Source organism: Drepanopeziza brunnea (genome assembly GCF_022702325.1).
Source record: "Drepanopeziza brunnea f. sp. 'multigermtubi' strain 214-2 chromosome Unknown ctg19, whole genome shotgun sequence".
Classification (NCBI taxonomy): Eukaryota; Fungi; Ascomycota; class Leotiomycetes; order Helotiales; family Drepanopezizaceae; genus Drepanopeziza; species Drepanopeziza brunnea.
The window spans coordinates 544,557-559,114 of record NW_027094082.1 but is presented as its reverse complement, the minus strand read 5'-3'; the positions used below and the strand labels follow the sequence as shown (position 1 = coordinate 559,114).

The 14,558-nt window shown below is 53.4% G+C and overlaps 4 protein-coding genes across 4 annotated transcripts; all 4 read left to right on the top strand.

The window, feature by feature from the left end:
• Nucleotides 1–2,339: 2,339 nt before the first annotated feature.
• On the top strand, nucleotides 2,340–5,389 carry L3040_008928 (uncharacterized protein; the record flags this gene model as incomplete). Its single annotated transcript, XM_007292688.1, has 4 exons — nucleotides 2,340–2,362; nucleotides 2,573–4,974; nucleotides 5,030–5,296; nucleotides 5,349–5,389. 4 exons carry the CDS (start codon nucleotides 2,340–2,342, stop codon nucleotides 5,387–5,389), a joined length of 2,733 nt encoding a protein of 910 aa, XP_007292750.1.
• Nucleotides 5,390–6,035: 646 nt separating this feature from the next.
• On the top strand, nucleotides 6,036–8,740 carry L3040_008927 (uncharacterized protein; the record flags this gene model as incomplete). The annotated part of the gene is made up of 3 exons (XM_007292687.2): nucleotides 6,036–6,320; nucleotides 6,441–8,524; nucleotides 8,581–8,740. 3 exons carry the CDS (start codon nucleotides 6,036–6,038, stop codon nucleotides 8,738–8,740), a joined length of 2,529 nt encoding a protein of 842 aa, XP_007292749.2.
• Nucleotides 8,741–8,970: 230 nt separating this feature from the next.
• L3040_008926 (uncharacterized protein) lies at nucleotides 8,971–11,991 on the top strand (the record flags this gene model as incomplete). The annotated part of the gene is made up of 4 exons (XM_007292686.2): nucleotides 8,971–9,688; nucleotides 9,748–10,379; nucleotides 10,435–11,007; nucleotides 11,068–11,991. The coding sequence occupies 4 exons, from the start codon at nucleotides 8,971–8,973 to the stop codon at nucleotides 11,989–11,991; spliced, it is 2,847 nt and encodes a 948-aa protein (XP_007292748.2).
• Nucleotides 11,992–13,049: 1,058 nt separating this feature from the next.
• Nucleotides 13,050–13,789, top strand: L3040_008925 (uncharacterized protein; the record flags this gene model as incomplete). Its single annotated transcript, XM_007292685.1, has 2 exons — nucleotides 13,050–13,062; nucleotides 13,116–13,789. 2 exons carry the CDS (start codon nucleotides 13,050–13,052, stop codon nucleotides 13,787–13,789), a joined length of 687 nt encoding a protein of 228 aa, XP_007292747.1.
• Between the last annotated feature and the right edge of the window lie 769 nt (nucleotides 13,790–14,558).

Here is a 14,558-nt window from a genome sequence, read left to right as displayed (position 1 = left end):
TGTGAGATGTGATGGTATTGCGGTGCTGGTGCCCAGAAGGTCCCGGGGGAGCAGCGGGTGATTGATGGATTGATTACCTATACAGAGTACACTACATCACCTGTGTGGTTTCTTCTTTGAAGTTTATAGGTAAATTGATATATTGGTATATATGTGGTAGGGTAGGGTGGTTGGATACCTGATATACTTGTATACACACGACTGACATGCTGAATATTTTCTACCCTGCCGCATACACATACCTACCTACATATATGTGGGCGCTGCATGGGTGTGCGTCAGCACGCAGTTCGAGTTGGAGATGGATTCCCCCTGGCTCGTGTATGGCGGTCATGTTCGTGTCTCCTCGTCCGGCAACGATCGGCTCAAGGATAGCTAACTAGTTACCTTAGGTAGCTGGCAAGAGAAAAGCCCCCTCTCTTATCTCTTACTAAGTACGTACGTACGTAGTATATTCATTTTCCCTTGCGATGGATAAGTGGATGCATGCGTGCATGCATGCATGCCTTTCTACCGTATCTCTGCAGGACCCTGGCGCTGCAGTGCGAGGTTACAGTCTACCACCTATCTACAGAGTATATCGCGTGCTGATGGAAGCATGATTACAGCTGAACTTCATCATCCGTGTCTTGATCGGGTGTTATCTTTGGTGTATGGTCGTCTGCCTTCTCCCTCTCCCTCTTCTTCCTCTTCCTTTAGCGGTCCAGCCGTGCGGTCCAGTCGTGCAGACACGCCTTCTAGAAACCTCGCATGAGTGGCCCGCTTGTGCGTCTATTATTAGTATTACAGGAGCGTTACAGTAAGGCGTCCGGAGACTTCCGCGCCTACCGTTACTTGCATCCTTGCTTGTCTGTACGCACTGGACGTAGCGTTCAAGACTCGTGGTCGATCCGATCGCGGCGGGAGCTTGGGGAGAGAGCCGTAAGGCGGTGAAGGTGTGGCTGGAGATGGCGACTGTAGCCCGGGAGACGTGTCAGAGGGGCCCAAGGGGAAGCTGATGAGGGGAGAGTTTTTGATGCTCAATATTTGCGGCAATAATCATTAGGTAAAGAGGATACAGTAGGAGTGGGCGAAAGAGATGCCACTTGCAAGTTGGTACCTGCGGCTGAGTGGTTCGTGACGGATATACTTCGCTTTCCCGCGCAGCTCGCTTCGCATGTCAATACAAGCAAGCGATTTACCGGTATCTCCTTTATTTGGTAGGGGAGAGACTTATTTTTACTTTTGATTTCTCGTTATAGCTTTTTAACCCGAGTACTACGTATCAACTGAGCGTCAGCCAAGTCGAGACGTAGACTTTGGGCAGCAATAAGCTTTCCGTCTTTCCAGCTTCCCTCTCTACCTTTGGACCGGATTTGGGCCAGACAACCCTTTTCATTCCCTCCGTATATGCCTCTCTCTTCTCACCCCTCGCTAGAGATTCGCTAGAGGCTCGCTGGAGGCTAGAGACACTTTCTCACCAATCCTTCATACTTGCAGTCCGAATAATCCCGACTCGCCTCGTTATCAGATCTTTTCGACAGCGGCAGGGTTCTTGCTTGCGAAGTCCTTAAGTGGCTATATTCAACCCTTTGACCTTTAGTCGCCAGTAGGCCATAGACGAATGTCCTGCCAATAAGAGCGCAGGAATAAACAAACAGGCTTGGAAAGGATGAAGTCTATTGTCAGTATCTAGCTAAATTCGAAAAAAGGATTGTAATCTTATCTTCTCATTCTGCCACATGTGCTTTGGCCCACTGGCCCATCCGCCCACCCTGGACAGCGGCACCCAATCCAGGCCGCACAGCTAAGAGCATGTAGGTACTCTGTATATGCCTGACCTATAAGGGAATATAACAAATATGAGCGGGATGGTTCTTGTTACCTCACGTCGTCGCTGAGCAAGGAAATCGCAGATGAGCTGAGCACTGCGGATGACCATCTGTGTGTGACGCGCGCTTCGAAATCCTAGCCTTCTTCTTCCTCTATCCTTCCCACCTACCCTCCCACTTGAACTGCCACTCACCAGTCCTGGAACTCTAAAAGTCGAAAATCGAAAAGCCCACGGGCCTTCCAAGACCTTTATACCCCAGAGTTTCTCCATCACCACGACAGGAACTTGTCGTTGTCGCCTCAGCCTGTCCGCGGATCCAGACGTCGCTGTCTCGTACCACACAAGTGAATGCACACCTTCATCACCCAACGTCATCCCACCTCTCTGTCAACAGTCCTCCTGGGTCAACTCCTCTTCGTTTCCGTACAGAGCCCATGATCGCGCCATTGGGATCTTTCAACCCAGGCGTTCCTCTTCTGCTCTCTGTACTGCGAGCTGGTCCTGAGGATCCACCCAAGCCGTCACCATGACAGTCTTTGTCGTCTCCCTGTAAGTGTAACCAGACCTACAGCTCCTTTCCATAGCTCCTGGCCCAGAGAAGCTATGGTCTTGCCTGCAGGCCTTCCCTCAGCTCTCTGCAGAGTGCGGGGGTAGCTCGTACCGGGTTCATGGGCTTGCGGGAGGTCCCAGGCATAGCTCTCCACTCTTTCTCAATAGCCTCCTCGGTCTATCGTGCAAGCTTCTAACAAGACGCAATAGGTTTCTCCCTAATACGATCCACTTCACTCTCCCTACCAACCCTCCGCGTGGCCCGGGTGCCAGCTCATCTACACCGAAACGAGTAGCTACCCGGATCGATACATCTGGCAAGCCGAGTCTCTTCGGCGAGCAACGAGACCTCACACCTCCAGAAACCCCAGTTGGAGATAAAAACACCGAGAGCTTCTTCACCAGCAACGAGAACGTCGAGCCTCGCAGCCACTTCCCAAAACAGGAAATCCCACGCTCCCTGATTACCCTCAGCGACCCACACTCGCCAGCCTGGGGCTCCGGACATCTCTTCACTCAGCCTCAATCAAGAGCCAGCTCTCCCCCTCCCGCGAATATCTTGAAGCATAATAAGAGCCCGGAGAAGGCAAAGATCCTTGGGCGAGCAAGTGTCCGACAACCACAGCTTGGTAGAAAAGGGAGCATCGACAGAGTCTTTGCCCATGCCGATTGGACGGTTGTACCAGCAGAACAAGGCAATGGCGGGCTCAGAAATGCTGTCCGGGCTGCCGTGAGAAACGGAAAGCTGCACGACAAGACCTGGGTCGGAACTCTGGGAATGCCCACAGATGCCCTCGAGGAGACACGACAGAAGCAAGACATTGAGGATCGATTGGCTACAGAGCACGACTCTCTGACTGTGTTCTGTAAGGACAGCGATTTTGACGGACATTATACGCACTACTGCAAGCAGATCCTCTGGCCTGTCTTCCATTACCAGATCCCGGATAATCCAAAGAGCAAGGCTTATGAGGACCATTCCTGGGTGTACTACGTTGCTGTCAACCAGGCCTTTGCGGACAAGATCGTCAAGAACTGGAAGCGCGGAGATGTCATCTGGGTCCATGATTACCATCTGCTCTTGGTGCCGTCCATGATTCGCAAGAAGCTCCCAGATGCCAAGATCGGATTCTTCCTCCATGTAGCATTTCCCTCGTCCGAGGTGTTCCGATGCCTCGCCGTGCGAAAGGAGCTTCTCGAAGGTATGCTCGGAGCTAATCTTATCGGTTTCCAAATCCATGAGTACGCACGCCATTTCTTGCAAACTTGCAGCCGGCTCCTGTGCGTCGAGGCTACCAATGATGGGGTCCAGCTCGAGGACCGCTTCGTTGATGTCTTCAACCTTGCCATTGGCATCGATCCCGTCGCTCTGGAGATGAACCGCACCCAACCAAATGTCACCCAGTGGCTCAAAACCATGCAGGAGCGATATCGTGGTAAGAAGTTGATTGTTGCCAGAGACAAGTTGGATCACGTGCGTGGTGTTCGACAGAAGCTCCTGGCCTACGAGCTGTTCTTGAACAAGCATCCAGAATGGAGAGATCGTGTCGTTATGATCCAGGTTGCGACCTCGAGTACCGAGCAAGCTGAGCTGGATGCCACCGTCTCGGACATCGTTACCCGAGTCAACTCGTCGTGGGCCAACTTGGCGTATCAACCTCTGGTTTACCTGAAGCAAGACATTAGCTATCCCCAATACCTCGCTCTTCTCACGGTAGCTGATGCTCTGATGATCACTAGTCAGCGCGAGGGTATGAACCTCACTTCTCACGAGTATCTCTTCTGCCAAGATGGAAAGTTCAAGGGACACAACCGTCATGGCTCTCTCATCTTGAGCGAGTTCACCGGAAGTGCTTCGGTCTTCGGTGGTAACGAGCTCTCGGTCAATCCTTGGGACTATCGACAATGCGCCGACGCCATTGAGCAGGCCTTGCAGATGGGCGACGACGAGAAGAAGACCCGGTGGGATAATTTGTATAAGGCTGTCATGCATCACACTGCTGAGCACTGGCACACCGCCTTCCTCGCCAGACTGGAAAAGGTCTACGACGAGCAACATCGACGTGATACTACTTCGGTTCCACGATTGGCCATCAACCAGCTAGGTGCCCAGTACCAACAGTCTAAACGCAGACTTCTCATCTTGGACTACGAGGGAACTCTTGCTTCGTGGGGATCGCCCAACGACATCATTCTCACCAGCCCCCAACGTACGCTTGACGTCCTGAATGACATTCTCCAGGATGCTCGTAACACTGTCTACGTTATGTCCGGTCGTCAACCCGAAGAGCTTGACCGACTCTTCAAGCGCGTTCCCAACCTCGGTCTCATTGCTGAGAACGGCTGCTTTTTGAAAAAATTCGGCCTGCACAAGTGGGTTGAGATGGCCGATCCAGAACAGATGCGTGCTTGGAAGGACTCTGTGAAGGGCATCATGCAGTACTACCACGAGCGTACACCCGGATCGTGGGTTGAGACTCGGCACTGCAGCATCATCTTCCACTACAAGAGCTGCGAGGATCAGGACAGTGCCAGTCGTCAAGCTGGTGACTGCGCCAGTCATATCAATGATGCTTGCGAGGAGCAGAGAGTTCGGGCTATTCCCACCGAAGGTGCGTTTGTTCATCACCGAGGTATCTCAAGAGACTCGTACTGACGACGATACAGGCGCTGTTATTGTTGAGCCAATGGACTGGTCTAAGGGCACAGCCGCTATGCAAATCTTCGCTGATCTCAAGAAGGATATGGCACCGAATCTTGGCCACGACTCGCCAGTTGACTTCTTGATGGTTGCTGGTGATGGCCGTGACGACGAAGTCATCTTCCGTTGGGCCAATAATCTCGAGCAGGATAAAACCGTCAAGCATGTCACGACAGTTAGTCTGGGCAGTCGTAACACCGAAGCCAGTTGTTCTCTTACACAGGGCGTTAATGGTATGTCCACAACCCTTGACCCGATTGTGAAGAGACTGGCTAACGTTACCAGGTGTCTTGAGCGTCTTGCATAGACTCTCCACACTGACATAATTACACATTCTTCTCCAGTCAGCAAGCGGAGCTCTTTGATGGCCTCTCCCGATGATGTCTAGGACTTCACTCTTTTTTTATTTGCATGCAGGCAGGGATGGATGAATCGCAACGGAGCACATTTGATAGCATAGCAAGGGCGCTTTACGGGAAAATTCTGCTTGACAGGAAGGCATACAGTACCATGCTGGTATGCTGTGAATTTCCGCTTTTGCTCGATGCGACAGAACATACATTGATGCGTGGACGGATGGATGGACGGCGATGATAAATGTACGATGGAAAGGGGGTTGAGAACAGAGATACCTAGCTAGCTAACTTTACTTGCTTTGCTGCACGAATTACATTGCTTTGAATTACATTGCAAGGAACTGGAATCGTGGATTGTGACCCCAGACTATTGACGGATGAATTGCTTATGCTACAAAAAACTGTAATGTGCTGTGTTACTCTTGTTCATTTATACTTGCACCCAAAGTTAACCCTAAAGTGCCAAGCTTCAGCCACCCCTTCCACTCGTCATCGTGCATAGGCCACCTCCAACTCTTAAACTCCCAAGCTCACCTTTCTCTCCTCGATTGTGCATCAATAACAACGACAAGGATCCTCTCCGACAAGAAACCAAGCACCAACGACGAGCGCCATCATGGCGGCAAAGGAGTGTCCCAAGTACGACCCGACGGACCCGGCGAACGGCCAGAAGCAGATCTACGTGCAGCTGGTGCTGTCGCTGGCGCTGGGGGCCGCGGCCTTCCTGGGCTTCTGCTTCCTGCGACCGCGGTGGAAGAGCCTGTACGCGGCGCGCAAGCGGCAGAAGGACGCCGCGCAGAACCTGCCGGATCTGCCGGACGGCTTCTTTGAGTGGATGCCGGTCCTGTATCGGGTGTCGGAGGAGCAGGTGCTGAGTTCGGCTGGGTTGGACGCTTACGTGGTGAGTCTTGTCTCTTTTTTTTTTTTTTTTCAATGTTTCTGTTGATGTTTGAGGGGGCTGATTAGAGGAGGGTTTGCGGTGTTGGACCAAATTGTGGCTGGTTTCTGATCAATTGTGCAGTTCCTGGCCTTTTTCAAGATGTCGATTCGGCTGTTCAGCGTCATGTTCGTGCTGGCGAGCGTTATCCTAGCGCCTATCAACATGCACTTTGATTACCTGGCTACGCCGAGCAACCCGCAGGGTCCGGAGGGGCCATCGAGCTTGTACATGCAGATGGTTGATAAGACTGGCGTCTGGGAGGATGTTGGTGCGCTGGACAAGGACGGCAAGAAGAAGCTGGATACGAGTTATCTGTGGGCATACCTGATGTTTACGTATTTCTTCACGTTCCTGGCTATCTATTTCATGGCGACGGAGACGCGGAAGATCATAAAGATCCGGCAGGATTACTTGGGGAGTCAATCGACGGTTACCGATCGCACGATCAAGCTGTCTGGGATACCGCCTGAACTGAGGAAGGAGAAGGAAATCAAGGAATTTCTGGAGAAGCTGGAGATTGGAAAAGTGGAGAATGTGACAGTTTGCAGGAACTGGAAGGACCTTGATAAATTGATGGAGGACAGAACTTACCTGTTGCGGAAACTTGAGGAGGCGTGGACGGTGCATATTGGCGGGAGCAAGACGAAGGAGGCCCATCCTGACGAGCAAAGATATGGCGGCATTGCAGGAGATGAGGTGGACGAGGATCAAAGAGAAGATGAGGCGTTAATGGGGACAAGTCACGTTACTGCGTACGAGAATCCAAGGCCGACGACGAGGATCTGGTATGGATTCTTGGGGATGCAGAGCAGGAAAATTGATGCAATCGACTATTATGAGGAGAAGCTCAGGATTATGGATGATAGGATTTCCATGGCGAGGAAGAAGAGCTACAAGGCTACACCTGTGGCGTTTGTCACAATGGATTCGATTCCGGCTTGTCAGATGGCTGTGCAGGCTTTGCTGGACCCATCGCCGACGCAGCTTTTGGCGAAGCTGGCTCCGGCACCTACTGATATCGTCTGGCAGAACACCTATCTGCCACGCTACAGTCGGATGTGGAGGTCTTGGACGATCACCATTTTCATTGTGGTGCTTACGGTCTTCTGGCTGATCCCGGTTGTGGGACTCGCTGGCCTGATTGATCTCTGCTCGATCCGTCAGGTCTGGCCTGGACTCGCTAACTTGTTAGAAACGCATCAGATCATCAAGGCTTTGGTGCAGACTGGTTTGCCCACGCTCGTTGTGTCTTTGCTCAACATAGCAGTGCCTTTCTTGTACGACTACCTTGCCAATATGCAGGGTATGATCTCACAAGGCGACGTTGAGCTCTCCGTCATCTCGAAGAACTTTTTCTTCACTTTCTTCAACGTTTTCCTGGTCTTCACTGCCTTCGGATCCGCGGCCAAGTTCTTGCCGGTGCTTCAGGACTCGTTGAAGGATACTACGAAGCTGGCGTACAAACTTGCAAGCTCCGTCCAGACCCTGGCTGTCTTCTACACAAACTTCATTCTTCTGCAAGGTGTCGGCCTGTTGCCATTCCGGTTGCTGGAGTTTGGAAGTGTGACGCTCTACCCAATCTTGCTGATGTGCTCAAAGACTCCACGAGACTACGCAGAGCTGGTGCAGCCCCCACTTTTCAAGTACGGGTTCTATCTTCCCTCAGCACTGCTGGTGTATGTCCTCTGCATCGTCTACAGCATCCTGCCAGCGGGCTACATGGTCCTGTTCTTCGGCCTCATCTACTTTATCTTCGGCTACTACACATACAAATACCAACTCCTGTACGCTATGGACCACCCACAACATGCTACCGGTGGTGCCTGGCCGATGATCTGTTACCGCATTCTCCTCGGCCTCGGTGTCTTCCAGCTCGTCATGGCTGGTATCATTGCATTGAAGACCGCTTTCACAGCTGCAGCTCTGGTTGTGCCGTTGATTCCATTCACGATATGGTACAGCTACTACTTTGCAGGCACGTACGAGCCGCTGATGAGATTCATTGCGTTGAGGTCGATCAGGAGGGAGAGCAATGCGGATGTGAATCTGCCGGGTGAGAATTTGGGCATGAGTCGCCCGCCGGGGTATGGTCGTCGACCGAGCACGACGTTGGACGAAGCGAGAGAGGAGGGGTTGAAGTTCATTAATCCGAGTCTGACGGTACCGTAAGTACTCTCTCTGGTCTTCCGCTAATATTTGAAGGGTGGCTGATGTTGTATAGATTGGAGAAGCTTTGGATCAATAGAGATGGTGACGAGGGCAGTCACTCGAACGGCGACATACCACCCGAGTCTGATATTTTCCGAGAGGACAGTAACACGAGTAGCGTGAGCCTGGGGGACACCCACATCTGGAGAGACAATGGGGATGCAAACGTTTAAATTGATGACGGCTGCGCCTTCCTCTGTAGTCGGCCTCTCTTCTGCTTTTAGCACATATACCCTACCTATAGCACCTTCCCAAAATGGAAACCACTCCTAATTCTCATGTTCCAGTTCTTCGTCATGTTAGCCTTCGTCCATCATTCATCCTACCTACGCTTCCGTATATCTTATCGATTGTTTTACACCCTGAGATTGTCATTCATACCTTACCTCCCTCTACCTACCTGATGTTCGCGGCTATGTCCTCGCATATTCTTCTGTCCCGAGGAGTAGCCGGTCCCAGCAGAGAAAGCGACTGCGACGCCGAGATCCTTCCAACCAGCCCTAGGCTGGTAACTTCTTTCTTCGAGTCTGGTACTCGGCATGTCATGACTCTTGGAGATGCCGCCTCTCACAACATCTCTGCTCTTGATGGGGCCGACTATAAGGGCAAAGGCAAAGGCAAGGGCAAAGGCAAAGGCAAGGGCAAAGAAAGCGACGTCTACGAGCCATCTGACTCGACCTCGAACAAGCCCTTGTACCAGTCCACGATCGACTCCGAACTGATACATAAGCGGCCCATCAGTCGTAGCGGCACTTTCTTCGATAACCCCGCCGACCCACGAGCGATTCTGGACGACAATATCCTCGAGCCCTGCCCGCACTCCCGAGTCCGCAGCTCTGTGTCTGAGATCCTCCACGGGGATCCTCTACAGAAATCTGCGAGCGACGATGGGATCCATGCCAGTCTGCGCCGGTCGTTCACGATGCTGAGTGGCCCGTCCCAGCCGGCATCTGCCTTGACGGAGGTCTTCAGCGAATGCCGGCCCCTCTTCCCTGCCCCTACGTTTCCGCCGAACAAAAATCTCCACGCCCTCGCGGACATTGAGCATCTAGAGTTCATGGCTAGCAGATCCGACTTCCGTGCCCAGCGGCAGGCTCTCGAGGCTCGGCCAAGTCCAGCTGGTACGTTCCAGTGTGCCCTCAGGTTCTGGGAACTTTTGCTAATGCCTTTTCTCAAAAAGTCCATCTACCAACCGAGGTGATCCAGCATATTTTTTACCTCCTTGCTCCTTGCGACTTCAACTCGGCTAGACATACATGCCGCTCTTGGCTCATAAGCTCGCTTAACAAGTCACTATTAACAACGATGCTCAAGCGAGCCGGCTACTCGGATGGCACAGGCATTGCTGCCCCGAATGGGATCAGCTCCACTGGAAAATTTAGCGACGAGTGGTGGATGAGCAAGCGGATCGCCCGGGAGTGCGCCCTCGGCCCGGATCCTCGAATGTTCCCATCCGGTTCAGCACTAAGCCAGATTTGCCATGTCGACTTTACGGAGATTGAGGTTCATTACCCGGGCCCGGATCTCGCGAGTACGATCTTCAATATCAGCAGCTGTGGGCGGTTCCTGATGGCCGCTCATGGCTGTTTGGTCTATGTCTACGAATTGAATCGTTCTCACAAGTCTGCGAGGGATGATGGCTCGTATCCTGGTCTTTTGAGGCCTGTCACGAGCATTATCTGTCCGAGGAGAGTTCTGGCTTGTAGCATGGATACCTCGTCTCAGAGGTATGCCATCGCTATCCTCTTGGAAGGGCGGATGGGGTTGGTCTGTGACATTGCAGCCTTGACCGAGAAGGGAGCTGCTACTACAGTGAGTTTCCAAAACGCCCTGTATTCCTGGGACGTTGCTTAATGCATCGATCCAGGACGACGCATCCAGCAGGCAAGATGGAACGGCAGGCTTGAAAAGGGTCGAATCCGGCACCTCGATGCCATTAGAAACTGGTCCAAGGGCGTTATATCGAAACTTGTGCTCTGAGGACGACCCTCCTCGCTCGGTTGCCATATGTCCTCAGAGACGTTGCGTAGCTTTCGGGTGCTCTTCAGGCCTTGAGCTACACTGGGTCGATGCTCTCACTGGTCAAGATCTGAACAGGTGGTTCCCTCTCACGGCCCCGAGCGACTACCTCTTCTTTCTGCCGCCTCGGAAGGGTGTGGATTCCGCCAAGAAATTGAGATTGATTTCTAGCGCTGGACGTCCTGATGAGCGAAGTTCAATGTCACGACGCACTTTCGGACCGTCACCACGCTCGAGTCCTTTTTGGGAGCGATTTGGCTGGGGATTATCTCGGTTTGAGGAGGATAACGAGACATATGGGGCCAGCAGCCCTTCGGAAACCCAGGGAATATTGACTCGCTTGAGGATTGACGCCAGCAGGAGCTCGCTTGTTGGCCGAATGGACTGCTCGGATCACTACCGGGCAACGCCTTTGAGCGATGTAGGCCTTTCCTCAATGATCCCAGACCCCTTGGTGACTGTGGCTGACCAAAACTTCCAGGGGTATCATATCCTGTTTACCGATCCAGCATCCGGAGTGCTGTGCCTGGGTAGCGACGCCCCGGTGGGAGGCCCTACCAAGCTACTCCGAAAGATCTGGTTCTGTTGTCCCAGCCTCGACGGAAAATTTGCAACCCCAGTGGCATATACAGCCGGATCCGACCTATCTCATGGCGTTCGCGTAGTCGCTGCTTTTGATACGGGATCTGACGAGCAAAGTATCTGGCTATTCTCAGTGCCTTTCGATATATTCACATGCGGTCAAGCCAAACCCGCCTCATCTACCACCGCAGCCTGGCTCAGTAACTCTTCATCCCGCGAGGCGGCGCCGGCTGAGCAAGAGTGGATGAACTGGTGGCCGAACGATGGGTTACAGCAGTGGCTGAGCAATACCCAGGATCCCGTCCCTGACATGTCAAGCAAAAGCGTGTGGCCTGTCAAAACGGAAGGCCAGCGGATCGGCACATGCAAGGGTCTCGTCGATCTGGCGATTGATTCTGGGCCACACTTGGTGGTCTGGGCATTCTCCCGGACGGGAAGCGCGAAGGTTTGGCGGGTCGATGACGGCCAGAGTCATCCTGTGCAGAAGATTCTAGTTGTCCGTGATGGCACCGTCCGTATTACTGATGGATCTGGTGATCTGGAAATGATTGATGCAGCCAGTTCCTCCCCTGAAATGCTGGGGCCCTCGATTCCGCTTGCTGGCCCGGATTCGTATGATGGGACTGTGCAGTACGACTGGGAGGGCGATGTTGTAATGCAACCGGTCGAGGAGGAGACAGTAGAGGCAGTACTACTCGATGCGCAGGGTATGGGGGTCCGCTACCAGGCTGAGACGTGGACGCGAACGAGCTACGCAAGGGCTCTAGCGGGCTTTGTCGAGGAGCTGACGGGGGTTGCGGGGATCGATTTGGAGATCTGGTAGAGGGTAACCATGGGAGAATGGACGGGCCAGGAAACAGTCAGAGGAAAGCGAGATTGGTGCTGAGATAGATTCCATGCAACGCCGTGGTTTGTCTACTTTCGCCCCTATTCCCGAGCCACCACATGATGACGATGGTGACGATGATAATGAGGATAATGATCTTGTGATTTGCTTTTTGTTATCTTTTGCCTGATTCTATATTCTATATTCTATGTTCTATATTCTATACTCTATACTCTATATCTGCATAATCATCAACTATTCCTGCTATGTCTTCTCGCCACTCGCCTCACTCTTTATCCATGTTTACACCCCACCCCTATCCCCGTTCCGTAGCGAGCCTTGCGCGATGCATATCACGTGTGCATATACCCAGCGCAAGGGCATCCCAGGTCGCAGCGGCCGTGGGGCGGTGGCAGCCCAATGGCAACCCAAGTTACCCAACTTCGGCCCAAATGCCCCACCCTTCGGTTGTGAAGCCTTGACTCGGAATCTGGGTTGGCCCGGAGTCATGGAAGGAACACAAGACGGATATGGGCGACAACACCAAGGAAGTTCCCCGTCGGGTAGGGCAGCGCGGGGCAGGGCAGGGCAGGGCAGGGCAGCGCAGGGCAGCGCAGGGCAACTCGGGCACTCGTCATCAGTAGTCATCAGATATCAGGCATCGTGCCCAACCCACCAAAACTCGGACAATCCTGGATGGTGATGGGCCTTTTTTTTTTTGGGCTTCGGCGGTCGCTGCCGCTCTGGATCGGGGCATATAATTCGCTGCTGTCCCCCCTTCTGCTCCGCCATGTACGACGGACGCGCTGCTGGTGTTACTGTTACTGTTACTGTTACTGTTACTGTTACTGGACAATTGCGCTTTGCTGTGCTGTGCGACTCGACGCTTGACATTTGACATTTGACACTCGATATATCCGGCCATCGTTGCCCAAGAGAACGAAGAGCAGAGCGGAAGGGCTCTAACACACGATATATATCTACATACATCGCTACGTCTCTGACCATTACGTACGGCCTGCGACGAGAGGAGGATCGCGGTCGGCGCAATAACAATGTGTTTCAGCTGTACGTCGCCCCCCTTCCAGACGCACCAACCAGACTGACGAGGCCCGCCGCAGCAAAACCGCGATGGGAAGAAGACGTCGTCTTCGCGAACCGTCGCCCGCGTCGCCGCATCGTAACGGAGACGGTGATCCGCCACTCCCCTCGGGCCTCCGTCCAATACATCCAGGCACCGCCTCCACCCCCCTCCCCTCCCTCACGGCGCACGCCCACGCCGCCCCCAGCGCCCAAACCCATCGAGGCTCCCCCCGACCCCAAACCCATCGAGGCTCCCCCCGACCCCAAACCCCCGACCCCGTCCGGCTCCCCCTCGCGCATCGAGCTCGTCAGCGTCGAGGAGGATTTCCGCCGGCCCGGCTCGGCGCGGAGCAGCAGGGTCAGCGTGTCGCACGCCGGCACGAAGAAGAGCTCGCACAGTCGGCACGGGAGCCGCGCCGGCGGCGGCGGAGGCGGAGGCGAGGAGGTGTACATCGAGCGCGAGCGGGTGCGCGAGCGCATGGTGCCTGCGCCGACGCCGCCGCCGCCGCCTGACACGTTCCGCTACGTCCCGGGGAGTGGGTACCTGGTGGATGCGCGCCCTGATGATCGCGCCGAGAGGAGGCGGAGCAGGAGTATCACGTACGAGACGCACCCGCGGGTGAGCAGTGGGAGGGTGGTCGAGAGGGAGAGGGTGGTTATCGAGGACGAGGGTGGGGGCGGCAGGAGGAGGGAGTATTATCGGCGGCCGTGAGGGGGGCGTGCTTTCCGCGTGACGGGTTGAGGGATTACTGCTTTTGAGGCGCTCGGATGGGGTTTTTGATTGGGTGGAGAGGCAGATCTGCGTATGTGTATAATGGATGCATGTACATCCGGATTTTGATTGCGCTTTCTCTTCTTGTGTATATCTTATTCCTCTCTGCTTGCTTGCTTTCTTTCTTCTTTCCTTCTCTTCTTGGCCGGGATCGCGAGAGGGAAGAGATAACGAGGTGAAAGGGTCTAAGGGGGGAGGGAGTACACTACCGGTACCTACCTTAGTTACAGCGACTCTCGTGTTTTGGGGAGGGGGTGGGGATGGGATAGGTAGGTAGGTAGGTGTGGATGGGTGGATGGATGGGGAATTTCGGCTTGGGTACTTTAGTTGGGTTAGGTTGGGTTGGGTTAGGTTGGGTTAGGTTAGGTTAGGTTAGGTTTTAAGTTGTCTGCTTTAGATAGATATCTTGATATCTTCAACTTTAACCTTTAACTTTTTTTTTTAAGAAAGAAAAAAAGAGGTGCCGGGGGGGGGGGGGAACGTCATGTACGGTAGATCGATACGAAATGACGGGATTCATCACATACAATCCGTACGGAAAGAAGCGTGAGATGAAAGTCGATGGCTTGTAGAAAGTGTGTGTATGTATGTATGTGTGTAGGTAGGTAGGTAGGTAGCTAGGTATCTTGAGGGGGGGGTTCTTTCTCTACACTTAGTTAGTAATGGAAGTCCGGTTTTCCTATGTTCCTCGCTTGTTCTATCCTATCTA